General features: G+C 53.5%; 1 protein-coding gene across 3 annotated transcripts; it reads right to left on the bottom strand.

Moving 5' to 3' along the window:
* Positions 1-9,200: 9,200 nt before the first annotated feature.
* On the bottom strand, positions 9,201-16,888 carry KIF12 (kinesin family member 12). Of its 3 annotated transcripts, none has more exons than XM_068553371.1 (19): positions 16,829-16,888; positions 16,693-16,758; positions 16,516-16,594; positions 16,238-16,365; positions 16,062-16,137; positions 15,549-15,683; positions 15,239-15,374; positions 14,275-14,459; positions 14,039-14,189; positions 13,233-13,351; positions 13,046-13,150; positions 12,352-12,454; positions 12,179-12,269; positions 11,898-11,984; positions 11,063-11,153; positions 10,887-10,991; positions 10,148-10,248; positions 9,934-10,052; positions 9,201-9,606 (listed from the first exon to the last, which is right to left on the bottom strand). In XM_068553371.1, the coding sequence occupies exons 1-19, from the start codon at positions 16,852-16,854 to the stop codon at positions 9,497-9,499; spliced, it is 2,013 nt and encodes a 670-aa protein (XP_068409472.1). In that variant the 5' UTR covers positions 16,855-16,888; the 3' UTR covers positions 9,201-9,496. The 3 variants fall into 3 exon arrangements, with proteins under 3 accessions (XP_068409472.1, XP_068409473.1, XP_068409471.1); XM_068553372.1 differs by having other exon boundaries at positions 14,039-14,186; positions 14,368-14,459; XM_068553370.1 differs by having other exon boundaries at positions 14,368-14,459; positions 16,238-16,594.
* Positions 16,889-27,507: the final 10,619 nt, after the last annotated feature.

The raw sequence follows: 27,507 nt of genomic DNA, 5'->3' as shown, positions 1-27,507 counted from the left end.
ACAGAGTGGCCCCAACAACTGGTGTGTCATGTCCCTCTGTAAGAGTTGTCAATACATTCGTCTTTCCAGTATCAGGAACAAGTGTGTCTCTAGTCATAATAAGTGAATGTGTTTCCTCTGCTCTGTCACTGGCAGCTTGGCTACTGATGACACTCCCTTTTCACTTTGGCTGCCAGGAAGCTCAAAGCCATGTGACAAATTTAATCATAGCAAGCATCTTGGCTTAGAGTTCTGAAACACTTATCTTCCCTCTTGTTCACAAAGTTTCTCAGGCTTTTATGGTTTGGTTCGTGGTGGTAGTGAGAAGGCAGTCTGAATTAAGAGGAGTGCAGACAGCTGGCAGCCAGAAGCCTTGACTTGCTCTGCATGACTTTGGGGATGGCCTTCCCTCTCTGCAGCCCACTTTCCTCACCTGTAAATGGAAGAAAACAATCCCTGACGGGTCTGCCAAGAGGTCAAGTGAGCAATGTGTGTGAAAGCGCTCTGTAAACAGTCCACTGCCTCACCTGTGTGATGGTCTCAGGATGCCTGTCTTTGGAGAGACCAGACCTGATGTGAGAATGAAAAAATAACAATGAATCATGAATAGGAACAGTGCCATCCTACTAAGGTTGCCTACAGTGTACCATGATGGCTCAACCGATCTTCATAGAGGGTCTACATCATTAGGGTTGTCAACCCCATTGGCCCCAGGGGAAGCCTGAGGCCCACGGGGGTGTAGAAGAATCCCGGCCTCTTTTGGATAGGATTGCTCATCCAGCCACACAGCCTCTCCTGGGGGCGGGGGGATGCAGTGGGGTGGGGTGGGTGGGAAGAGGCCCGGAGGATGGGCCCAGGATGTTGATCTCTTCTCCTGCCTCCAGCGATGTTTGCTCTCCTGAGATTATTAACCAGAGCAAACAGAGAGAGCAAACTCTGCCAAAGCCCACCTGGACTTTGAGCTGCTTTTTAAAAATTAACCCCGGGCCCAGGATGGAAGGCTGGCAGTGACCCGGGGTGCTGACCCCTCTTCCCCTTCTGGCCATTGGGGTGGAAGGATCGAGGCTCTGGGGCCCCTGTCCTCCTAGGGGACCCAGGGGTCCAAGTGTCCACTGGAATTGACCAGGTCCCAGAACCATTTCAAGGGGAGGGCGAGGTCCTGCCCGTGCAAGAGGCCTCTGAGCCTCAGAGGTGCCCAGTGCAGGAAGGAAGAGAGGCCTGTTTCAGATGAACACTCTGGGGCTCAGAGAAGGAAAGGGACTTGTTCAAGGTCACCCAGCTTGGGGCCGAGTTGGGGGCCAAATAGGCCTGACTCCAGTGCCCAGGCTTTCCCCCATCGTTTATTCATTCATCCACTCGTTCATTCACCAAACATGCACTCCATGCTTGGTGCTGGGGATAGGACGGAAAGCATGACAGACTCCCCAGTGCTCGCCCCCAGGATGGGGGGCAGGGGAGTGAGAAGAAGGTAATAAGACAGGATGGTCCCTGCAGTGATGGGGGAAGCAGCAGAGGCCAGGGGAGAGACTTTGACCTGAGTAGTAGAAATTAGCCAGACAAAAGTGCATGCGTGGGGCGAGGGTGGGGTGGGAGGAGGAGAGGGTGTTCCAGACAGAGGGAACAGCAACTGCGAAGGCTTAGAGGAGGAAGATGGAGCGAGAAGTGTATTTGGAATGCAAAAACAAGCAAACAAGCAAAACCATAGGTCTGCAGCTTGGGAGACAGAGGGACGTGGCGAGAGCCAGGCTGGGGACGTGGCTGAGGTCCAGCAGGGAGGACTCCGATGCCAGGGCAAGGGGCTTGCTTGTTATCTGGAGTATGTGGGGAGCCCTAGAGAGTTTTCAGAAGTGCTTTCAGATTTTAAAATCGGCTGAGGTGAGTGAGGAGGCAGTGCAAGTGGGAGGCCCAGGAAAGCAACTCTCTAGGAGGCTTGCCAGGAAGAAGGAAGGGGCCGGGGCACTGGGACCCAGCGGCTGGACAAGCAGGGACATCAAAGACATTGGGTGGACGTGGTCAAGGTTGGGGCCTTTCTCTGCTCATGGTGGAAGAGGGTGGCAGGGAGACCTCGCCTCCTCACGAGGAGGTATCCAGCTGCGGGCCTCGCCCCAGTGCCTGACCCTGCCCAGTTCCCTCAGACTCACAGCCACAGCCCTGTCCCTTCATGGGGAAGCTGGAGGTGGCAGCAACCAGGACTCCATGACAGTGATGGGGGAGGGGTGGTTCTCACTGCCCAGCTCTGTCTCGGCTTTGTTCCTCACTCCCCACCCCTGTCCCAAAGAGCCAGGCCACCCAGAGACTTGAGTTCCTGTCCTCGTGACTTGCTGGGTGACTGTGGGGCAGTCCTATCCCTCCCTGGCCTCATCCTCCTCATCTGGGCCTCCAAATGAAGGTAAAATAACTCACGTGACAGGGCTGAAGTAAGCACTGGAGGAGGGACATTTGCGAAAGTGCTCCCCAGTGTACACACCGGAGGGATCGATGTCATCACAGGAACTTAGCACAGCGCGTGGCACCAGGTAAGGGCTCCATACACAGCAGAAATTACACGCAAGAAGGTGTGAGCATCCCGTGTCCACTAGAGGGCAGCAGAGAAGTTCTAGAAAGACCACTGGGGTTTGTCCCCATTCCTCCGTACAGGCAGGAGGCAGAGGCCTAGAGCAAAGGCCCACGGAAGTGGTAGAACCAGGGCTGGAACCCAGCCTTCCTTGCCCCAAGCCTGCTTACAACCCCCTGGTGAGTGTAAAACACTCAGCTTCTGCCTTGCCTATCCCCAGAGCTGGATGCTTAGATGGGGCCCTTTGAAAAATAGTTCGCTGCCCAGTGAATTCAGTTCTCTCGATGAACCAGAATTGGGTATCGCTGCTATACACAGCAAGGGCGGCGATAACCTGAATAACCACTTGATTAAGTTCGTACTGTGTGTCAGGCCCCATGCTGAGCACTCTACAAGCATGGCTTACTGAATCCTCCCGTTAAGGTTCAATCATTTTACTGCAGTGGTAGCCCTACTTTGCAGATAGGGAAACTGAGGCTGCGAGATCAGGTGACCTAGTGTCAATGGTCACCCAGCCAGTGAGTAGTGATCCAAACCCCGATCTGTCTCCCTGACACCCAAGTCACTCTGCTGGCCTCCCAGCCCCTTGTCCCCTGATAAACAGTGGGCCCTTGGCTGTGTTCTTTCAGACACCTGGAGCAGAGGGGTGGGTGTCTCCCTTCACTGGACCCCTCACAGCAGGAGTGAGCCTGGTTCTCCCTTCCCCGGCCAAGAGCGTGCTCTGTCTCTGCCATAGACCTGACCCTTCTCTTCTTCCCACCACTGTGCTGGGCACTTAGGTGCTCAACAACCACATGCTAATCGACTGACTTAGAACTGTGAGTGGAAATGTAGGTCAGACCCCCAAAAAGGACCACCTAACTAGAAGACAGGTGAGGGAGACTGGGAGATTGAAATCACCACGGCCAAATCCTTGAATCACGATCAATGAATGAGCAAATGAACGAGTGACCGGGATACTCACTGGCACAATTTAAAAGGCAAAGATACCTGTTCCCTTGCATCACCGATTTTGAATTAGTCTGTGTATCACGGCTGGGAGGATCCCCAAGGCTTCGTCCAGCAGCGTGATGGTTGAGCAGCTGAACTTTGCACCCAGACAGTCCTGGGTTCCAGTCATGGCTGCGACCCCGTCCTGCCTGTTTGATCTTAATTGACTTCAACTTTCTCAACCTGAGTCTTCCCCCTGTTAAATGGAGTTAATAAGAGCTCATAGGGGTGTAGAAGAATTAAATGATGAGAAACATGTCACGTTCTTGCTGCTTGCGGAGAGCTCAGCAAATAACAAATGATAGCCCAGGGTGGAGGGTGCCCTTAGATGTTGTCAATTTAGACTCCTGATTGTGGAAGCAGGTGGCTTAGCCTGCAGAAGCAGCCCAGAAAGTGAGACACTTTGGAGCTGAGGGTTCTTGAGATCCAGCTGCCCCTGGAACAGAGCTTGTGGCCCAGAGCCTGGCTCCCTCTGTACCCCCAGAAGAAAGAGCTCCCAAAGGAATAAACTTCCAAAGGCCTGTCTGCATTCAGGAAGAGGACACAGGCGTTTTCCTACTCTTTGCAGACTGGTCTTATCTGCCCTGCATTAAAGCAAGACCTCAGGAGGCCTGCCCGACTCCTGGCTGACCGGGTTGACATCACCCAATATCCTTGGAGGGACTAAAACAGGTCTTTTCCGAAATCACGAGGCAAGCCAGACTCCTTGAAAAGTTCCACTGGCCTTTCTTCAATGAAGACAAATGAATCTCTCCCAATCAGCTTCCCTGGAAGGGCAGTGGGAACACTTCCCTGGATTTTCCACTGGGTGACCCAGTCCTGGATGGCCACTCTCTCCCTGGAAGAATCCATATTAGAAGGCACACCTTGCAGGAAGGAGTCAGCAGAGCTGGATGTCAAGTTCATGAGTCTGTATAACCAGAGTCCAGATATTGATGCAATTCCTCTCCTGGAAGACAGGACTGGTAGAATGTTTGTGCTGAAAGCGTTCATTAGCAATAAAAATAGTAATAACAACCAGTATGTATTTAGCACTGACCACATGCCAGGCTCTGTCCTAAACAGTTTACGTGGTTTCGCTCTGTTAATCCTCGTATCATTCCCCATGAGCACATTAACTTCTCGTAGTGTAAACCAATCGTATCCGCACTTTACAGAGAAGGACTGAGATTCCAAGAGGTTGACTACCTTGCCCAGGCTCCCACAGCCATAAGTTGGGCTGAGAGGAGTGGGCTTGACAAGGTTCTATAGCCTGGAGACCACCCAGAGCCCTGTGCACCACACAAAAGCAGGACTTCAGGGGTCCATTTCTAATTCTCCTGGTTCTGGCTAGGCTGCACAGAATCTCCTTCATTGGGTGGTCTGTGAATAATTATTTTCTCTTTGGAGGCGGTGAAGTTTCCTACATGCGGGAAAAGAGCTTGAGAAGTCCATTCCTCTGCCTCACTAAAGACCTCTGTATGGTCTGGCTTTGCTGGGTTGTGCTGGGATTTGATGGAGACTAACTTCTCCAAGAAGGCTGCTTTATTCTGCTCAGTGGTTCCTGGTTGGATAAAAACTGCTCCTCTATTTTCCCTTCCTCTGTGGTCCTACTGTGTGGCACTTGGCATGATGGTTGAAATCATCTATTCAAGAGCCAGACCACCCTATAACAAATCCACCTTTTGCCACTTACTGTGTGACCTTGGGAAAATTCTGAGCCTCTTCTTGTCTTGGTTTCCTCACCGTAACATGAGGATAACAATAGTACTACTTCACAGAGTTGTTATGAGAAATGAATGCATTACTACATGGCCAGTGCTGGAATGATGCTTGGCAACAGATAAATTTGCTAATTGATATTATTTATTCCATTGCATAGCAACTGTCACTTTGATTGTTCTTTTCCCCCAGTTGGCTAGAAGCTCTTTGAGGACAGAGCAGTGGCTCAAGGTCAGGCCAGTGTCCTCATGCCTAGTAGACCAGGCCTGGCCTTCAAGTAGACCAGGCCTGGCCTTCATGTGTGATGAGTGAGAGATAGTGTGATCAGAGCCAGGGGCTGAAGGAAGGCTCGTGAGGAAGACACCTATGGCCAACTATTAAAGATCTTTCTTTGCTGGCCAGTAAGTACAGATGTCAGTGATGGCCAGGGGACTTGTAGGTCTGTTGCAGAGCAGGCTTAGAACCCAGGTCTCCTGACGCCAGTCCTAGTCTCCAACCACAGCACCAACTTGTTTACAAGTTCCAGTAGCTGCTGCTCTTGTTTCATAGCAAGACCACCCCCACCTGCCCAACCCCGCTCTGCCATGTTCGTTTGCTTAAAATAAAGAAAGACAAGTCTTTGGAAGCTCAACAAGGAGATGGAAATGGAAAAAATAAGAGGACACAAAATATCCCTCAGAGGGGCTGAAATCAACCTGTTGTGTACAAAACTGAATAACTATGAATTGGGGCAAATGTGTCATTAGACAAAGGGAGGAAAGAACTTGAGTGAGAGAAAGCAGGATGCGAGAGAAGGCTGAAGCAGATAGAGGGATGGGAGTAAGATGTTCTTGGCAGTTGCATCTTTGATAGGAATAAACTCTTATGTTCTCTCCACTTCTCGGGGTTTACCTTGGGGTTGGTCATTGAGATAAGACCTTATAGCCTCTTAAACACAAGCATCCACAGGAGTGCTTTTCCTGAAGCTTCTCTTGTCCTACCATAATGCTTTCAGCCATGCTCCCCATTCTGCATTGGCTAAGAGTTGGAGTCCCCAAGGATCTGGCGAACTCAACCAGGCTTCCAGACATCTAGGTTGATCTCTAGATTTGTCAGCATTCTAGAAATTAATGATGGCCTTCCAAGCACTGGTAAACATCCTCACCCCCAGCCAGAGATTCCGGAGAATCCCTCCCAACTTCTACGCAAACTTTTACAATTTCAGAGAACTCTTCTAGAGATTTGGAATCCTGGGAAATTCCTTCAGTGCTTCAGGATTTCCAAGAGCTTCCCCCAACTCTAATGTACCAGAGATCCTCTTCAAAGTTTGACAGTCCTGGAGAACTACTACCCTATTTCATGGGGCCGGAGAACTTCCCCCAATTCCAGCACTCTGCAGAAAGCTTTCCTGTGGAATCTACTGCTCTCAGTAAAAAACCACAGGATTTGAAGAGTCTTGATACATTACTGGGGTCCTATGGAATTCCTCCAGGGTTAGGGATTCTGGACGAGCTGCAGTTCTTGAGTAAGGATGCTGATTGGGAGATGGACGCATGGTTTATGTGATGGGGGTAGTGGGGACTAATCGCCTTGAGTCCTGCTTCTATCTCCGGGAAAGTAAGTGGGGATTTTGCTGAGCTGGAACCAGGAAACCAGAAAATCGTGGCTGGCTCCAGCGGGAGAAGGAATTGTCCAAACAAGAATGAACTGGCAACAGCCAAGGTCCCCCTGGGTGGTCCCTGTCCATTCTTCCCAAGGCAGCCAAGGAAAGCTTTCACTCTCAGTGCCACGGGCCTCCTCTGCCTGAGGCTAGAGACCTCCCAGCAAGCAGGGCCACATTAGAGTGAGATAAGGGCTCTGGGGAACGGAGGAGCCCAGGCTCAAACCTGCCGAGCCACACAAGCTGATGTGGCGTCAAAATTACCTGGAGTAGAAAAAAGTGGCTTTATGGCATTAGTCTGGCTTGCCCTCCTTCTACCCTTCAGGTCTCTGCAAAAATGTCACCTCCGTGAGACCTTTCTCCTATATAGAATTGCACCCGCCCTGACAGATGGACCTCCCTGCTCTGTTTTGCTCCATAGCATTTATCACTATCTGACTTCCCATGTGTTTTGCCCAATTTCTTGTTTCTTGTCTGTGTTGAGGGTAAGGCTTCTTATGCTTTGTTCAATGCTGGCCCAAAGTTGTTTCTCAATTAAATATTTGTTGAGCAAATTGTTTTGGAACCCAGATTGTCAATTCTCTCTAATTGTCACGTTGACTAAAAGCTGCTTTTGGCTAAATTATCCGCAACAGGCGAAGCCTCATGCTAAAATCTTTCCAAATGTCAGTGGATTTAATCCTCATGACTGTCCCATGAGGGGCTACTATTCTTGTATCTATTCTGCAGATGAGGTGACTCGGGCTCAGCGCAGTTAAGTCACCTGCCCAGGATCACTCATGGTAAGTGACGATGTTGAGACTTGAACTTGTGTTGTTCCGTCTACGGACTGAACCCGCCCACCCTGCCTGGCCCGGTGCCTGTGGTGTCTGGCTGTCACCCCACTGCCCTGGGCTCTGCCTCCATGGACTCCAGCCTTCTACAAACACCTCTATTCACAGTCGCAGGTCTTGCCTTTCAATCCGTGGCCACTGGGGGCTCCAGCCAGGGCTGACCCTGACACACCCAGCTTCAGGGCCCAGCTCTGCAGAGAGGGGCTCAGGAGTCAGGGCCGCGGGAGTGGGGAAGGTTCCGAGCGTCCCAGGAGCCTGCCCCAGGTCACACTGCACACTCAAGTGTAGCTTGGAGACACCTTGCTTTTATCTTTGGGTCCTTACTTACTTCCCCTGGGAAAATAGGGCATAATTAGGGAACGTTCCCTGGGCTAGTTTCCACAGCGGTGGGTATAAGAGTGTTGGGTCTTTTCTTGCTTGGTCCGGTGCTGGGGAGTGGGGCGGGGGCAGTCGGAGTTGATTTTCTCAGGCCAGGCCTGTGGGCAGGTCCAAGCACTGTTCCAGATGATGGATGCGACCCGTCCCCAGGGGCATCCCCAGGCGCCCTGATTCTCCCCAGCAGCTCCCTGGCTTGTCCTCTGGCCTCCGCCTGCCCCTTCCCCAGTGCTCCCCAAGCCCGTAGCTGAGGGTTCCCTGAGGTTGAAGTTGTGTGTGTCTGTCTGTCTGTCCCCCACCAGACTGTGAGCTCCCCAGGCAAAGCCAGCTTGTCACTTGTCTGTCTTCTTTGCCACCTTGATTTACAGTTGATGCCAGAGGTGTCTGTTGAATGAATGAGTGAATGTATGAACAAACAAAGGAATGAGCCACGTGGGTCTCAGTTTCCCTAACTATAAAATGTGAGAGTTAGGTTAGCCTCGTGGCTCTTTCTGCATTGAGGTGCTCCCACGCGCACCCCCAGTTTCTCATGTCACATCTGGACTTACCCCTGATTGTAGACCCACTGCATCCTATTGGGCACTGTGCTGGGAACCACGATATTCTTAACCTCCTTGACCCTCATTTAGAGATCAACAGGACAGGGAGCCATGTCTAATGGACTATGTCTAATTGACTGAAAACCAGAAAGTGGTCCAGGGAGGATGCAGGGCTTGCCCAGGGTCTCAGAGCAGACCTGCGGCATCAGAACTCAGGCTTCATGATCGCTCCAGCACCAGGATACATGCAGCTGGGACAGAGAGTGTGAACCCCTCGGTCCACCACCTGCCCCAGCTCAAGGCCAAATCAGTTTCCGCCAGGCCTCCTCCGTGGAGATGCTCACCATTCAATTTCCCCATGCCTGCCCAGTGGCATAGAGTAGTCGCTCAATGAAAACTTATATAATACATGAAAGGAAATGGGAACCTGAAATATTCCTGATCAGAAGGGCAAGGGGACACACACCTCTGCCAGGAGTCCTTGCCTCCTCTTCCTCAGAACCCCCCCCCCCAAGAGACCCTCCTCTCTGGGATTCCCTCAAGGGCAAGTCAGAGGACAGGACCAACCAGACTTGGAGCTGATGCCTCTCTTTATTCATTTATTTCACCACTGCTACCTGGTTTCTCCTGAATCTGGTCTCATTTCTCTTGGTCTAGGCTAGCACCCTCCCTTTGCTTCCCCAGACTGCCCCATCAGCCCCCACCCCCATGTCTCAGGAACTGCCTTCTGCCCAGCCCAGCTGCAAACCGGAGCAGCAGCTGCTATATCCCATTTAACAGATGGGGAGACTGAGGCCCAGGAGTGCAGAGCCCAGCCCTAGGTCACATGGTGGTCTCCTGGGTTCTCACTTTGCCCTCAGCAGGAGGGGAGGACCCGGCTGGGGCTTCATGTGCCTTCACTGGGGTGTGGCTGGCTCCGGCCACGTCGAAGGGAGCTGCCGATTTGGTCTCTGAGGGCCTCCAGTCTCCGGGCCAAGTTTGGAACTGCAGCCCCACCTGAGGGACACAGTGAGACTTGAGGCCAGCACTCCCTTGGGCCCTGCCTCACCCAGGTCCATCAGTGTCCCAACACCCTCTGGGGAAGCCTCAGGTGGGACCCACTCCCCTCCCCCTGCCATGTACCCCACGGGCTCCAGCATACATCTGGGAGTGCAGGTGGCCCTAGGAAGAGAATTCTAAGTTCCAGAAATAGAAAGATCTTAGAACTCTCACTTCTTAGTATGCCCCCTATTTCAGAACTGGGAAGACTAAGGTTTGGAGAAGGTGGTTCTGGCCCAAGATCCCAGAAAACACTGGCAGCCCTTCCCCTGCTCCTTTCTTCACCTCTAAGCACTGGCGATGTGTTCAGGGGCCCCATGGGCAGGGGAGGTGCAGAGGGTACCACTTCCTCCTTGGTCAGCATTTCTGCCAGGACCTGGGTCTGAATCCAGTCGCTGTGACTCCTGGGCCAGGGTGGGTTGGGTGGTGGGAAGCGAGCCTTCTCTTTCCCAGGCTTCCCCCACCCACCCACCCCCCCGTGCCCCAGAGCCGGACCCACCTCTCTCTTGAACACTTGGCAGAGCCAGGGCTACATGGGGGCACCCAGGGCGGGGGACGGGCAGGCAGGGGCATGTCAGCTGGGGCCTTAGAGCCAAACACCTGCAGGAAAGACCAGAGCCCACACTGGGTGCCCTCAGCCCTGCTTCTGTGCCCCACTTCCCTGGTGCCGACCATGACACCACCATCCCTGCCGTACCTGCCCCATGGGGCACTAAGAACGTCAGGTGGGCATGGGCATAAAGGGGTGGGGTCATGGTCACTTTTTCTGTGGGCAGTGCGTGGCCCTTGTGACGTCCTCTCTGGAGACAAGGAACTCCATGAGGGCAGGAACCATGTCAGGTCTGTGAATCCTCAGTGCCCAGCACAGGGGCTGCCATGAAGCAAGGAGCTTAAGGAGGGTTATTGAATGAGGAAGTGAACACTCATTCACTAAGTAAATGCATCCATTAACTCATTCATTAAGTAAATGCATAAATGAGTAACATGTAAGGGAATGAATGAATAAGCAAACAGCAGAGCAAGTTCCCGAAAGAAGGTAGGATGGGGAGGAGGGGCAGGAGAGGTAAATAGCTATTTTGAACCCTAGGCAGAGAGAACCCAAAGCCAGCCGCTCCCCACTGTGACCCAGCCCGGCACATCAGAGTCCCCAGAGTTCTGGAGCCTTCCAGACTGCAGACTCCCTAGATCCAGGTCTCCAGCTTGCCAGCCTTCCCTCCCCCAACCTCGGCCTTTCCTACCTGGGGCAGGTGGAGCTCCCTCCGTGGACAGGCCCAGTGGGCCAGTGGCGCTCGGCACAGGGGGCAGAGGTGGCAGCAGGGGCAGGGGCAGAGAGGCGGCAGGGCCTGCAAGAGGCTGAGTCAGGGGCTCCGTGACATTCCTGCTCCTCCCCTCTCCGGGCTGGGCAGAGACTCACGTGGCAGGGGGGAGGTGGCACCATCACACAGGGACACGGTGGGGCTGGGCCAGGGCCCGGCTGGTGAAGGTAGCAGGCAGAGAGGAGGCGCCTGGAAAGAACAGTGGGGTCTGTCTGTCTGTAGTCCTCAATGCTACCAGCAGGCTGGCACCCAAGTCCTGCTTTTAACAAACACTCATGGAGTGCTTACTGTATGCAGGCACTGTTCTCAATGCTTTACATATGAACTTATTCAATCTGATCTTTAAAACAACCCTGGAGGACCTCACTGGTGGCGCAGTGGTTAAGAATCCACCTGCCAATGCAGGGGACATGGGTTCAATCCCTGGTCCAGGAAGATCCCACATGCCGTGGAGCAACTAAGCCCGTGAGCGACAATGACTGAGTCTGTGCTCTAGAGCCTGCGAGCCACAACTACTGAGCCTGCATGCTACAACTACTGAAGCCCGCGTGCCTAGAGCCCGTGCTCTGCAACAAGAGAAGCCACTGCAATGAGAAGCCCGCGCACCACAACGAAGAGTAGCCCCCGCTAGACACAACCAGGGAAAACTTGCATGCAGCAACAAAGACCCAACACAGCCAAAAATAAATAAATAAATAAATTTATAAAAAAAAACAAAACCCTGGAAGGCAAGTACTATATCATTCCCATTTTACAGAAGAGGAAACCCAGGCAGTGAGAGGAGAAATGACTCACCCAAGGCCACACAGCTGGTGGCAGAGCTGGAATCAGAACCCAAGGGCTCTGGATCCAGAGGTCTGACCTAGCCGTTTCACTGAGCCACCCCTTTCCCACCTGCCCTCCATCCAAAGGCCTGTCTCCGGCCGTGCTCACCTCTCCAGCTCGTGGACCTGCTGGGCCAGGATGCGCTGCTCATCTTGGGCCAGGTCCCGGCTGCTCTGCAGCTGCCTCTTTTCTTTCCTAGGAAGAGCAGGCCCCGGGACCATGACAGGAGGCAGGGCTGGCGGGGGTATCAGTCAGCCCCTCTTCACTGCAGCACAGTATGAGCTCCAGGAGGCAGGTGGGGACAGAAGGGGAGCCAGGGACCAGGGAAGGGAGGAAGCCCAGCAGTGAGGGGTGGGGCACAGAGTGCCCGGCTGGGGGCGGGGCCCTACCTGAGCCTCTCATTCTCCAGCATGAACTCCTGCAGCATCCCGTAGAGGTTCCGCTGAGCCCAGGCCACCCGGGCCCCAATGAGTCCAGAGGCTGCAGGGAAGAGGGAGGTGGCTGGAGCCCTAGGAGCCCCAGACCCTATCCTCATCTCGTCCCACCCCCAGGGAGCTGATACCTTTGGGGTCCATTTGGCCCAGTTGGGACCGCAGGCGATGGTTCTCCTCCTGGAGCTGCAATAGCTCAGTCTCCAAATGCTGGGGTGGCTTTGCCACAGGGGACTGCAGAGAAACAGACCCAGAGTTGCTGCTTGTGGTTGTAAATGTTTCGCACTGCACAAGGGCTCTGGGGTTGCAGAGTGAGTGGAGCTTAAAATCCAGCCCATGCTCCACTTGTCAGCCTTGAATCCTGGCCCAAGGCTGCATCCATTTGGAGGGGACACCTTGCTCTAACAGCATTAAAGTGCCATGTGGCCTCAGCTGTATGCCTGGAGGGCCCGCTCTAAGCTACACCCTGTCCAACCCCAAACTCAGCTCTGTTCAAACCTTGGCCCAGATTGTGACCCCAAATAAGACCCCACGTCAGACTCCAACTTAACTCAGACTTATCATGATACCAGCTTGGATGTTGGCCAGACCCTGAATCATATTCCTAATCAGACTCCCACCCTAGACCCGCCGTCACCCTGACCGTGACCTGACATCCCCCCCGCCCCCGACCCAACCATAACCCCATCATCAAGATCCCGACCCTAATCCCAACTCTGACTCAGTCCCAGACTTCAACGTGACACCAACTCAGTCTTCAGCTATTGCCTGATTCCCCCGCCCTCTGCCCTGCCCGTCCCTCTGCCTGCGTCTCTCTCCACTCGCCTTGGGGGCCTGGGGCCGAGTGGTGATCCGCTGAGCTCGGCTGGCATATCGCAGGGTGCTGAGGGTCTCGGGAAGGCACTGGGCTGAGGGGGACACGCAGGCCACCTGGGGAGGACTGCCCCTGAGTGTTCCTCTCTGGGAGCCCTCCCTCAGGACCCCGCCCTCCCTGCCAGTCCCCCTTAGGTACCATGAGGGTCACCCCACGCCCCCCCAGCGAGTCTGCCAGCAGCTTGGTGAGCTTGCTGTCCCGGAAGGGGATGTGGCTCTGCTTCCGCTGTGGGTCCAGCAGCAGGGAGATGCAGTGACCTGCGTAGGGAAGGCAAGGTTACCCTTCATGTCCAAGGCCACCCAGCTGGTACTCTGCAGAGCCAGGATCTCCACCCAGGCTTGTAGGTCTCTAAGATATCTCTTTCCATGTGATCTCATTACCCATTCAGATTGGCCTCTGCCACCAGACTGGGCTCCATCCCTGATCCCCAGGGCCCACCAAAGGGCCTGGCACTTGGCAGGGGCTCAGGAAATGTCTGACAAATAAATCGAATGAAGAGGCGTTCCCTATGCATCTCCCCATGCATGCACAGAGGAAGGCCAAGGCCCCAGCTGTTAAGGACCTCAAGGCCCAGTGACCTGGGGGGTGGGGAGGTGGGAAGACAGGCTAGTGCCCTTCCCCTCACTGGGCCTCAGTCTTCCCAAATGCAACAAGGGACAGGTTGAATGTCTGAGGGCTCACACTCTGCACTTGAGTGTTTCTACCTCCCCAGTTAGAATGTAACTGTATCCTCAGGATTTATAGATCCATAAACAAAGTTCTAAGAGGGAAAGCATGAGACAACAGCAAGCCGAGGCCGGAGGGAGGCCTGTGCCTTCTGGATCACAGCTCTTTAACTCTCCTCCATGCCCTACAACTCCTCTGGTTTCCCCCACTGTGGACAGCTATGGGTAAGGCACAGAGGAGGGATTCAGGAAGTCAGTCCAGCTGGCCCCAGATCTCACCCAGGGCCAGCAGGCTGCGGTTGATGCTGTTGGCCTCAAGCATCAGCTCCCCACGGGATCCTGTGGCTGTCACCTTCTCACTGCCAGCCAGGTCTACAAAACACAGCTTCCCCCCAGCAGGGGGTTCCCTGGGATCCACAGGAGGCATCTGCTGGGGTTGGGGGAGCAGGGCTTGATGGGGACGTGGGAGGGGCTGTCCCCATCAAAGCCACAAGGCCAAGGGTTTTCACCATTACCTCCTGTGTACGCCCAAGTTGTTTTATACATCCAGAGGCAGACCCTTGCTGGGTGGCCCTGGGCCAGCTCCTTCCCCAAGCTGGGGCACTCACAGTTTGGTGGCTGATGTATAGTGTGAGCAGGGCATGGCTTCGGCTGGAGGCCTGGTTCATCGTGTGAGCTGAGCTCCTTCGACGGCTAAGACCTAGAGGGGAAAAACATATGGAGCTGGACGTGGTAGGAAGAGCAAGTGGTCACCAACAAAGAAAAAGGAGCAAAGGCATCCTGGTAGAGGGCCCAACCAGTGCAAAGGCACAGAGGCAGGAGAGTGGAATGACGGGTGCTGGGTCGGGTTCTAACACAGATAGGTGAAAGGGGGCTGGAGAGAACTGACTGGAAGAACGTCAGTCTGATTCACATTTTATCAACATCTCTCCCACTGCTGTGTGGACGGAGAGAAACTCAGACAAAGAGATCAACCGGGAGGCATGGCACAATGCTCGGCCCGAGCCCAGAGTCTCAGTGTCCCTGATGCCAGCCACAGTAGGTGCTCAATGAAAATGTGATGAATGGATGAATGAGAGTGGAACGGAAGGGCCTTTAGGCTAGGCTAGGAGGTATGGCCTTTACTCTCAGGGCACTGGAAAGGTCTGGAAGGGAAGAGGGATGTGGTTTGCTACATGGAGAAGCATGGACTGAAAGGAGGAGACCCTTCCAGGGGGTAAAACTGAGGCCTGACTGAGGCAGAAGCCCAGGGCTGGAGAGGAGGGTGGGAAGAGTCTGGAAGGCAAAATCAGCAGACCTGGCGGGTAGGGGTGGGGGACATTCTTGGGCTGTATCTGAATTGTTGGTTTGCTGGCTCTTTTCTCCCACAAGGGTCATCTCTGAACCCACAGCTCCAGCCTGGGGCCCCGAGGGCACTCAGTGAACAGGTGAAAAATGGGCATCTCTCGTACCCCAAAGCTCCCCTGAAATAGCACGCACCCATCTGCAGAAGTTCCATCAGGGCCCCCAGACTCCCAAACTCCACCACCCGCAGCTGCTCCACATAGAAGCCCCGGGTCTTGTTCCAGCGAACAGGGAGGGGCCGGGGAGCCCCTAGGCTCAGCAAGTCTCGAACCTGAGAGAGGAGGGTGGAGGGTGAGGGAGGGGCCTCTCTGAGTTCTTGCTTCATCCACCCCGAGACCTTATGGTTGACAGTTCCGCATCTATTCTGCCCCTTGACCCAGCCTCCTTGGAAAGAAATGCCTCCTTTTCCTTGTGGGCTGTCTTTCTAGCCTTCTCAGTCCCCCACCTGCTCATTGTAGATCTCCAGATAGGAGGCATGGAGAGTGACAGGGGCACCGAGGTGCTGCACACGGTCGAACAGCCAGGCGAAGGTCCTCTGCATGATGCCGGCCAGGCTGGGGGGTACGGGCACGCCCTCCCCCTGGGGGAAGAAACAGCTGAGCCTGGGGCTGGCTTACCACCACCTCCGCAGTTATAATTACCCTTTGTAGAGCACTGTGCCAAATTCCCATACAACATCACATTTAATTCTCAGTCAGTACTATCACTTCCATTTTACAGATGAAGAAACTGAGAGCTAGTAAGTAAAGGGGACACAATTTGAACCCAGGTGCTCTAGACTTAGACTGGCCAAGTCCCTTCACCTCCCTGATCCTCAGTTTCCTCGTCTGCAAATAAATGGGGCTGGCCTTCATCGTCCACGTCCCTTCCCTCTGGGAGTCTGCGCTGCCTGCGGCTCCCCAGGGCTTCTCCCCCACCGACCCCTGACCCCGGGGGGCTCCGAATGCGATCGGCCCACCTGGGGAGGAGGTCCGGTCAGGGTGTAGGTCTTCCCGGAGCCGGTCTGGCCGAAGGTGAAGACGGTGCAGGAGAAGCTGCGGGCCGCAGGGGTGTGGTTATACCCGGGGGCGGCGGGGGGGGGGCAAGAGGCGGGGCCGTGCGGGGAGGGGCGGGGCGTCACCGGGCCTCACTCACCCGCGCAGCGCCAGGTCGCCCAGGCGCCGCACGCCGCAGGCCCGGAACACGTCCTCTTGCGTGCGCGCCCCGTCCAGCACTGCGCCGAAGCGGAACGCCACGTCGGGGCCCCCGCCCGGGGGGCTCACCTGGGAGAGGGGGCCGTGGAGAAGGGGGCGGGGCACTCCGGGGAGGGCGGGGCTTACCTGGGGGAGTGCGGGGCCTGGGGGAAATTGGCCTGGAGGGACCTGGCGTCTTCCCGGTAGGTGTTTTTTGGGGAGTGCGGGGGAGGTCCTCACCTGCAGAGTCCGGGTCCCTGAGCAGTGCAGCACGCTCTGCTCCCCTCGACGCAGCTCCGCCGCGCTCATGGGACGCACCCTGTGGTCCGAAGAGGCGGGGAGGGGGCGGATGGTCCATCCTGAAATCTCCATCAGTGCCTTGCTCGCGTGGACCCCTCCTAGCCAACCTATACCCACCTGAGCACCACCTGGATGGGCGTTTCTGGCCCCTCTGGCCCCTGCTCCAGGTTCCGCGCGGGGTCCCTGTGGCAGCAACGCGAGTTAACCATCCCTGCGCCAGCGGCTCCTTGAACCTCCCTGAATCTGTACTTACCCGTCGGGGGACCCGCGTTCCTCCATGTTCTGCTTTGCACACGGGTTAGCTCCGCCCGAGTCTCGTTCTTTTCCCTCCCCAGTACCCTCCCCCTTCACCACACTGGGACTGGCTATACACACCTTACGTCCCCCACCCTCATCCCCCGCTTCCCAGGCAGCCATCCATCCGGAAAGGCTGGGCCTGCCCAGGGCTAGCTAGTTAAAGATTTACCCACCACCACCTCTGTGGTGGAGAGAGTCTGTAGCTAGGGGACTCTGGAGTCTGAGGATCACTTGCCCTTGGCCAGTCCCATCAGGAGGGACCACCCAGACCAGCCTCCTCTGTGCACAGATGGGGAAACTGAGGCCGGGATGGGAAGGACTCAGCCAAGGCCGCACAGCAAGTGTGGGCAGAGCATGGACCAGGCTCTTCCTACTTTCTCCACGTAGTCCTCCAGTTTTGTAATATTCCTCCCCACCTTACCCCTCCCCAGCAGTTCCAGCTTCCTCCAGCTCAGAGCCCCGGCAGGGGAAAGGGGTCTAGAGGGGTGGGAGGGGCCCAGGTCTCAGTTCCAGGAAGATGTGGCTGGATTGAATTCCTTGAGCTGAGCTGACAACATCTGAACATCTGAAACATCTGGTTAAACTTTGGGCCACCTGCCTCTCCAATGCCAGAGCTGATCCAAGGCCAGGGAGGTTGTTTAACTCTCTCCTGGCTTGGCTGAGGAGAGCAGCAGAGATGTCTGTGAATATGCTGGGGCGGGGCAATCACCCATTCAGTGCCATTCTTCATGCAGGGCACCGGCTGGAGGAATCACATGCAGATCCTGCCCCTTCCAAGCTCATAGTCGTGCTAGGGAGACAGGTAAGTGCAATCTAATGTGCAGGGGTTTGGAGGAGGGGGTGGGATTCAGAGGCCTGTAGGAGGAGGGAGGTGAGAGTGGTGGGTGAGGGTGTTCCAGGCAGAGGGAGCATCCTGCAGGAAGGCCAGGATGGGGTGGGGAGATGTGTGTGGCATTGAGAGCTGGTTTGAGGCTGGACTCAGCTCACGAAAGGCACATCAAAGAATCTGGACTCATTCCTCGGAGAATCGGGAAGCCAATGAAGGGTTACCAACAGGGAAGTGACACCATCAGTAGGTATTGATTGTTGTAATTATTGCCATTCTGGCTATCTCTGCATGTTCTCTGAATATTTCTGTAAATTCCTCTTCCTTCAAACAAACATTAGAACGAAAGCTCTAATAATCACCCCCTCTCGATGAAACGCGCTCTATACCACCACAAATGACAGCCAACTATCAGAGCCACCCAAGTAGCAAATGATTTATCTTGGGTGGCAGTGAGTTCCCCATACACTGGAGGCATGCAAGCAAGAGCCCAGTTGACCTTTTGGTTTTATAGGGCCTTCTAGCTAGATCTGCAGGGAGAATTAGGTAGAGCAAAGAGCCACTGCCTCCAGCTCTGCCACTAACAAACCGCAGAGCCCTGGGCAAGTCATTTCCCCTTTTAGCCTGTTTCCTTCCTATGAAAAGAGATTAATGATCCTGCCCTTATTTTATATAGTTCTGTGATTTCAATGAAACTATAATTGAAAGTGATTCATATATTGTAAAGAATTATTTAAAAGCAAAAATGAAAATCCCTAGATGATCTCCAAGATTCTTTTCAACGCTGAAGTTCCTTAATCTATTCTATTTTTTGAATCCTTGAGGTGGATAGGACAAGAATTACCATTCCTGTTTTTCAAATGAAAAAAAAAACAAAACAAAACAGGAAGATAGAGATAGGCAGGGGAAGTTGTCTAAGGGGAAAATAGCTGTAAATGGCCAAACTGAGAGAGTTTAAATCCAAAACCAGGAACTCTAGGTTCTTTGCTGTCTGCTGTGGCAGGTTGCTTTTTCAGTCATAAACCCAGTAAGTGAACGAGTTGCTCCTTTAAATGCCCTTAAAAGGGTCAAGGACTATGAGTGACTCACATCTTAGTGTGCATTGGTTTGATCAGATTGCTGTTCCTCCTCAAACTGGAGTGAGGGGAGCCACACTGAAGGGATTTTGAGAAAAGTGCAGAGACAAGGGACATGTGCACTCTTGGGTGTGACGAGCGGTTTGGTCGGGACTTTTACACCAGGCTCCCAACCTGGATCCAAATGTGGCCATCACTGGATGTCTACAAGCAGGAGCAAAGTTCTGGTTCTGGTCTCTAATGGTGAATGTGAACCTCTGCTACCCTTATACTGAGCACTCATGTAGCAAATTTTTATTAAGCTTCCTCTATGTGCCAGGCTTCCAGGCATTTGAGATACACTAGTGAACAAAACAGACAACGCTAAGTGTTTGTGGGGATATGGAGCACCAGGAACTTACACATTGCAAGTAAAAGCGTAAATACAACCATTTTTTGGAAAACTGTTTGGCAACATCTACTAAAGCTAAACATATACCTGTTCTATGACCAGCAATTCCACTCCTAGGTCTGTGCCCAATAGAAATGAGTGCATACTCCCACCTAAAGACATATACAAGAACATTCTTTGTAGCTTTATAGTCATTTTAGCCACCACCTCCATCACCACTACCACGATTTCTACCTCTATCTTTGTTATCATTACTGCCACCATCACCATTACCCCATCACCAATACCTACCAGCAATGCCCATAATCAGCACTGCCAATAACCAGCAGTGCCCATGATCATTAGTCACTGCAACCACCATCTCCACCATCATCATCACTGTTACCATTGCATGTAGTCTGTGTTTATTCACTTGAGAAAATTCAAGATGCAGTACCTGGGCCCCAAGCCCCTCATTGACCCTGATGCTGCCTGTTCCCACAGCTGGGACTGAGTGCCTCTGTGTCCACCTCCCCTCTTCACCCAGTTTTGAGCTTGTCCTCCACTTCCAGACCGCCCCTCTTCCTAGGGAGCCGTGGGACTCCTGTAGTTGAGGGAGGGATAGAGAGAAGGCATGTACAGAAGCTCAGCACATCTTAGAAGCTGGCTGGACCCTGCAGGGGTTCATCGCCAGGCCTCGCTAGAGGGCAGCAGAGCATCGTGCCAACACGGCCCCAGGGTTCCTCACAAAGGAGGCTTTGTCAACGCCCTTTCTATACATTTTCTCCTGAGCTTGTGCGCTGTGGAGGGGCTGGCCGGCCGTGTGCTGTGGACACAGATGAGCAGGCCCTCAAGAAGTGCTTCTCGAGGGAATGAACAAAAGCCACGTTGAGCAACCAGGGGACCCTCCCACACACGCCCTGCTCCTGGTTCTAGCCCCTTCACTCCACTCTCCTCCCTTCAGCCCCAGCCATTCCCCACCCACCCCCCAACTGAGAAAACCCTACCCTGATCCCTGCGGCCTCAGAATGAAGTCTGAGGTCCCCTGGCTGGGACTGAAGGCCATTCAGACTCAAGGCCATTTGGGCTCTATCTCCAGCTGCCCCCTCTGGCTGTCCGTCTCCACTCCCCACAGCCCCCAACCCCTGCATCCTGTGCTCCAGCCCAAAGCTTTCCTAGGCTTTCCTTTGATTCCTTTAAACCTTTGCCCCTGCTCTTCCCTCTGCCAGGAGCACTCACTTCTACCTGGTGGATTTGTCCTGCAAGCCTTCGCATCCATAGAATGCCTCTCCTCACACCCCCTGACCCACGAGGTCAGGCTGGAACCACATCTGTGCCCTCACAACCTCCTGGCTTCCCTCCGTTACAGTGCTGATCACACTGCATTGCGCTTCCTCTCTGTCGGGCAGCAGGGACTCTGTGGGCTTCATCCCTGGGGTCTCTGAGCCAGGGCCCTGCATGCAGTAGGAATTCAACAAATGTTGGTCGGAAGAAGGGAAGGAGCCGGGAAGGAGGAAGGGAGGCTGGCGAGAGGGCTGCTGGATGCATCCCTACATCCCTCCCTGACCTCCATCTCTCCTCCCTCCCTTCCTCTCAAGGCTAACCACAAACTCTCAGCTTCATGATGTAAGGACTCATTTAGAGACCCATTTATCATAGAGATCATCAGCTCCTGCCACAAAGCTGCTCTCAAATGTGCCCAGAAGCTGAATGACACTCTCCCCAAGCTAGCCTCTTGGACCCAACCATGTGCTACAAATTTAGAGCTCCCAGAGGGTGGAGGACAGGCTCTAGGGGGCCCTGGTAAGCCCGGGTGTCAGTGCCCTCTGCTCCTCCCGACACATCACACAGGAGGGATCGTCCCCATTTGTGAGGTACAGAGACTGAGGCCCTGTGGGAAGAGGTTGAGCCTAGCCTGGGGCTCACCCTGCCAGACAGACTTGCATTGGATTGAGGTGGAAGAAAGATGATAAGATCAGCGAGGAGGATGGTCTCCCTTTATCACACGACACCCATCTGTCATTGCTCCACTTGTATCCCCCGTGGAGGAAAAGCCAGATGGGTCCAAGGACTGTTGTGAAATTTTCCAAACAGAGCTTGCTGTAATCTTTAATTAAAACATCAATGTGGGCCACAGGACTCATTTCACAAAATTCTCCAAAACAGGGACCTTAAGGGATCACTGAATGAATGTCTCTCTGGCCCCCACCCCATTTTGCAGATGGAAAAACTGAAGGGGTCCAGCACGGGCTAGAGCAACAGTTGCGTTCATGATCAAGGGTAATGATTTTAGGACAAGATGGAGGGAGTAACCCCTTGGCACACCCAGGCCACCACTTCCCCTTAAATGCCTGGCTCCTCTCCTCCGAAGCCTCACACGGCTCCTCTGCTGTGTATGGTGGGTACCGGCAGCCATGCCAGGCTTTCTGCTAGACAAGGAGCTTGGTGAGGGTAGGGATCCCATCCCCATGCCCAGCACAGGGCCTGGCACAGAGGCACACTCACTGTCTGTCTGTCTGTCTGATGAAGGCATGAAGGTCCAGCAAGAGGAAATGATACTGCCTGAAGGGTCGTTGTGAAATCAAAGGACCCAGGGTTGTTGAAACTCCTGTTGTTTCCAGGATCTCAGCTCTTCTCCCTAGAAACAGAAACAGCTTTCCCCGGCCTCAGTCCACCCGCTGCTCACCCAAGAATAACTTACCTGTGAGCTGGATATCTTCTCCTAAAAGCAATAATGTTAATATGTAAGAAAGTTAAGGGGCCTTAAGGACCATCTCTTGCACAATGATGCCTCATGTGTCTGGAACCTTCTGGGTCAGAGGCGCGGGAGTTAATATTTATTCAACACTGGGTATTTTTTCTACTTTAATTAGTTTTCAAAGCAGTCCTCTGGATTGACACTATAATTGTGCCCATTTTACAGATAAGGAAACTGAGGCTCTGAGATGTTCAGTAACTTGCCCAAGTGGTGTAGTGGGGATCTACACCCACTAAGTGGTATAGTGGGGATCTGTCAGTCGCCAGAACTTGTGCTCTGTCCTCTACTCTCTGCAGCCTCTTCCTGTGAGCTGTTCTGCAAAGCTGAACTTGGATAACTGAAGTTGACCTTTTACGTACACAGTTCGTCTTAGTTTTACCATCTCTCTTGCAACATGCTCCCGTACTGGCTTTCACACCCCCCTGCCTTCTTCCCTGGGGAATGTTGAGTGATACTTCAAGGCAGTGGAGCTCCTCCCCTGGCATCAAAATCACCTGGGGACTCCAGGCCGCACCCACAGAGATTCTGATTAATTGGTTTGGGGGTGGGGACCAGGCATCAGTGTTTCCAAAGCACTCCAGATGGTTTTAATGCACAGCCAGGATTGACAACTTCGGCTTTCAATTGTTCTGGATGACCAAGTCATCCCACTCAGCGTGTGTGTTGGGCTGTGTTCTGGTAGAGTGGTTTCTCAGATCCTGATGGGCATTTTGAGACCTTGTGTCTGTTTTATCTAGAACATCTACCCTTCTCTTGGGACCAGACTTCTGGATAAGCCATCTCATTGCTGCCCGAGATTCCCTCTTTTCTAGCTTAGAATCCACTGAACTCATGGAAAAGAGCAGAACTGTCCACAGGCCCTGCCTGCAGGGACCATGGGATCCACTAACAGTTTTCCAGATTTTTCTTCCTTGCTAGATTTCCTCTACACAGGTGACAGAAAGCTGTCCAATGTGTGAGGCGAAGCTGCACATTCAATTTGAATGTGAATTAAGCACATTCAAAGCACCCACTGTGTGCCAGGTCACAAACTATGTGCTAACGATCCACTGTGTCGTTGGTGTTGTTCGGTTGAGCATAGAGAAGCTGCATCCTCTCCCAAGAAGTCCTCCTGGATTGGCATGGGAGCCCTCCTCTAAGGACCCACACCCTCCCACAACTACCAGCCCCAGGACCTGAACCCATCTAGTGGGGGTAGTGATGGGGCAGCAACATCTGTCTGCCTGGGAGAACTCTAAGTTCTCTGAGGGCAGGGACTGGTTGGTGAATCCGGGCATGTCTCTTAAACTGAACTACTCATAGCAGCTGGAACCGGATGCCATGGGAACACCGGCGAGGAAAGGGAATCCTGACCAGAGAGCAAGGGCTGGGGAATCTGGAAAGATTTCCTGGAGGAGGTAGCATTCAGACAGGCTTTAAAAATGGGTAGAAATTGGGACAGGCAGAAGGGAGAAGAAGAACATTTCAGGCAAAGGGAACAGCACGAGCAAAGGCCCAGCAGTGGGACAAGTTGAAGAGCAAACTGTTGCTTAGCGGGATCAAAGGCCAGGGAGTTTGGTGGGATCATACTCAAACTGCCAGAAGATAGAAGTTTCCGTGGAAGCCCTTGTAATGGTTCTGGCTAGAAATGCATCTTCACTCACTCTTCCAGATGAGCGGAGCCTGGGGATGATGCCCTAGTGCCCCTCCTTGAAATTATTCAAGCTCTTCCCAGGAAGCCCCGCCCACCTTATCAGCATGAGGCCGCTGAGTTCCTGCCTGGGTGGGTGCCAGGCCCCACTGCTGACTCGCCCCTCTGGCAGCTGAGGAGCTGGAACACGAAGCTGCAGCTTCCACATAAGCCTAGCCGCCAAACCCTCAAAGCTGGCCCGCTGGAGCAGCAGGAAGCACGTCTCCCGAGGCCACAAAGTCATCATTCCCTACTCTTGTGACCCAAGGGAGAGACGCGCGCGCGCGCGCGCGCACACACACACACACACACACACACACACACACACACACATACATACACACACAGCCTCAGTGTGTGTAGAGGACAGTGGACCAGAGGCACCCAAGACCCCGCTTCCTCCAGGGCTCTGGGATTTCTGGGAGCAAACACTGTCCCTGCCTCCCTGGGGGAGCTGGAGGGGGAGACACAGCCCGGCCCCCGACCCCAAGACACTGTCCCTGAAACAGAATCATATTCTCTCACCAAGCCTAAGAGGATTTGATGAGCACCAATTTCTGGGGCCCTGCACCCCTTCATTTCTTGTCAACCTCATCTCTCTGGACCCTTCTCCTTTCCAATTTCCATAAACTAGACCCTGTCCCATCTCCCCAGAATTAAAAGGGGCTGAATTCTCTCAGTCTTAACTCTCTCTTTTGGCACTACTATTACTAGCATCATACTAGTACGTCCACTACTACTTCTACTACTATTGCTACCACTGTTTATTAGTACAACCAGCACTTCTACTACTACTACCACCACCAGTCCTTGCAGTACCAGTACTTCTGCTACTGCTACTATTAGTACTACTGGTACTTCTTAATACTATTGCTACTACCAGTACTGTGACTACTATTACTATTATTACTTATATCGTCACCTCTACTGCTACTACTAGTATTTATACTACTACTATTTTACGACTGTTACTACTACAACAACCAACTTCTATTTGCTGCTACTTCTAATAGCAGCAAACATGATGAATCAAACACAATGGGCCAAGAACTGAGCTCAGCTATCAACTGATGTAATTTAATCACAGCAACAGCCCGCTGTGGTATTAATAATCTCCCTACTTTATGGATGGGGAAACTGAGGCTTGCAGAAGCTAAGTAACTTGGCCAAAGTCACAGGGACAGTAAGAAAATGAGACAGGTTCTTGACCAGCAACTTGACTCTGGGGGCCAAGTTTGAGACCTAGAAGTCTTCTTCTCCCCATCGTTTGATGGTTTCCTGAGTACATCTTGGATTATCTTGAAGCCTCAGGAAAGGATTCCCTGAAGTTGAAGAAGAAAAGGGGCCCTTCCCCTCTGCAAGACATCTAGAATGCTGTGAACAAGGTACATAGAAGGTGCTCAATGCCTACATCGTTCGAACTAATTGGATTCTCGTAACAACACTGAGGTCAGGACAAGGGTCCAGATGTTACAGCTGGGGAAACTGAGACTCTCAGAAGTGCTGTGATCTATCCAGAGGTTAGAGTTGGGACTGTACGCCAGAACTGTCTTTTCATGACCTCGAATATGACGTGAACTGTTCCTCCCAGCCATGAACTCTTCGATGTGCATTACACTTCCCAGTTTACAAAACTCACACATCTATCATATTATTTCTCACAGTGACCCTCAGAGGGAGTGATCAACTCCATTTCATGGATAAGAAAGCTGAGGCTCAGATTGCTAAGGCAGCTTTTGAAGCACTCCTGGGGGGTCAGTGGCAAATCCAGGATTTGAATTCCCCACCCCATCCCCCCAGAGCCTGAGAGTAGGGCCTCCCAGCTGGGAGAATCCAAGAGGCCTCTCTCGGGACAGCCGTCCTGCCTCACTCTGTCCAGCCACTCCAGCCCCTGTGGTGGGTGAGCCCATGGCCCCTAGGGGCGGAGAGAACTGGTTATTTCCAGCCTGGTACTTAAGGGCTGGCCAGGGAGTGGGGTGTGGGCTGGCCAGAGGCTTCTGTGTTCCTGAGAGGGTCTGGCCTTTGGCTGCTGAGACCTAGGCAGGGGGTCAGGGATTTCTGTCCAAGCCATCTAGGCTAGCCAAAGCTGGGCAGGCCACCCCTCCCCAAAAAGGTAAGATGTAGGTAGCCAAGACACACACAGGCAGCTCATTCAACCCCCTCCAGGTCAGCTGACCCCGTCCTGGGCCGTGGCCCAGGCTGGGTACTTCCTGGGCTGCTCCTGAGAGATGGAAAGAGCAGGCAGCCGTCCTGATAGGGGCCTGAAGCAGTCACAGAGGCCTGAAGATGGATTAAAAGCCAACACGTTATGCTCTGAGCACCTACTCTGTGCCATCCTTCCTCCCAGCAGGTCTGGGAAATTGCCACCCATCACAGATCCCTCTCCCCCTTGCGTGTGGAATGCTATTGCCACCCTGACCCTTTGCAAAGCACTAAACACTTCCTGCCTCAGGACCTTAGCACGTGCTGTTCCCTCTGCTGAGAGCACCCTTTCTTCAGCTCCTCACATGGTTGGCTCCTCTGTCTTCAGGTTTAAATTTAAAAGCTCAGCTTTCAGTGATGTCTTCCCTGACTCCCCTGGCTAATAAGTTCCCTCCAGCCACCCCCTCCACTCCCCCCTCAGCTTGTCTCTCACCCTCCTCTGCTTCCTCCTCAGCATTTGAATTTAATTTTTAATCTACTTGTTGATGGTCTCTCTCCCCCAGGAGGACAAGGACAAAGTCTGTTTTATTAACCATCATGTCGCCAAGGTCCAGCAGATAGCCAGACAGTTTGGAAAAACATTCATCACGTGAACAAATGGAAAGGAAGTGAAGGCATTTGCCCACGTCCTCACTGAGGGCATCATCAGTTGAAGACGTGGCTCTGCCTCTCTCCAAGTTGCCACCATGCCCCCGTAAGCAAGCGCAGTGATCACGCCACATTCTCTGCAGTGGTTCTTCCTCAGCCCCAGAGGCACGTCCTTTACACGTGGGGCTCCGCGCCCTCACAGGCCCTCCAGCCTCTGCTTGCATATCTCCAAAAGACAGCAAGCTCACCCCATCCGTTGCAATATTTGACGATCCCTTTCAGTGCTGTGTGACCTTCCGAATGACAGAGCAGGCTGTTCTTCACAAGTTCTCAAATGCTGAAGAGGAAGAATTTCTGTCACTAGCACAAGGCTTTGGACTTTGACAATGCACTTTTCTGTTTGTTCATTTATTTCCTGAGCCCTCACCACGGGCCAGGCCTGTGGTCGCCATGTAGCGAACAAAATAGCCTTGGTGGCTCAATGATGTTTAAGGTCTGTGATGGCCTGTGAGCCATAGAACAGCGCTGGTGGTGGCAGAGGGGCACGTGCCGTAGATCTGATGCTTCTGAAACCTCATTGTGCACGCATATCCCCCGGGGATCTTAAGATGCAGATTCTGCTCCAGCGCATCTGGCCAGAGAATCTGCATCTCTTAAGCAACGCTGCTGCTGCTGCATGGACCACACTTTGAGTGACAGGGTGTAGACCCAACTGACAAGTAAGAACAGTGAGGCCCAGAGTGAGTAAGGGACTTGCCTAGGGTCACCCGGCCCGGCAGCAGGGGCTGAGGAGGGAGCGTCCGGCTCCCCCGGCCAGGGCTCTGGAATTCACGGTGCAGGCTGGGCTCAGTGTGTCTTTGTGAGCTGCAGCATACCTGGACTCACCCGGGCTGCCCGCCCCTGCCCATGAATAGTGGGCCTCTTTCCTTCCTGCACCAGGCTGGCGGGCGCACGCCCACAGACGCCCCCTCTCCTGCACACATACTCACACACACTCACACACCCTGGCCAGCCCGGCTACCCTCCCTATTTGGGGAAAGTCAACAAGAGCATTTGAAAAGTCTTTCTGTGTGGAGAATCTGTTTGTATAGGGGGAGGAAACGGAGAGCTGGCCAATAGGGAGAAATATTAATGAAGCTTGTTATA

Source organism: Eschrichtius robustus, chromosome 10 (assembly GCF_028021215.1).
Source record: "Eschrichtius robustus isolate mEscRob2 chromosome 10, mEscRob2.pri, whole genome shotgun sequence".
Classification (NCBI taxonomy): Eukaryota; Metazoa; Chordata; class Mammalia; order Artiodactyla; family Eschrichtiidae; genus Eschrichtius; species Eschrichtius robustus.
This window is presented reverse-complemented; position numbering and strand designations above follow the sequence as displayed.

Coding starts and splice junctions, on each gene's coding strand:
- KIF12 (XM_068553370.1), bottom strand. CDS start 16,854: ATGGAGGAACGCGGGTCCCCCGACGG. Junction 12,270..12,351: donor GGGCCAAATGGACCCCAAAG/GTATCAGCTCCC, acceptor TCTTCCCTGCAG/CCTCTGGACTCATTGGGGCC. Junction 11,985..12,178: donor CTGGAGAATGAGAGGCTCAG/GTAGGGCCCCGC, acceptor TGCTCTTCCTAG/GAAAGAAAAGAGGCAGCTGC.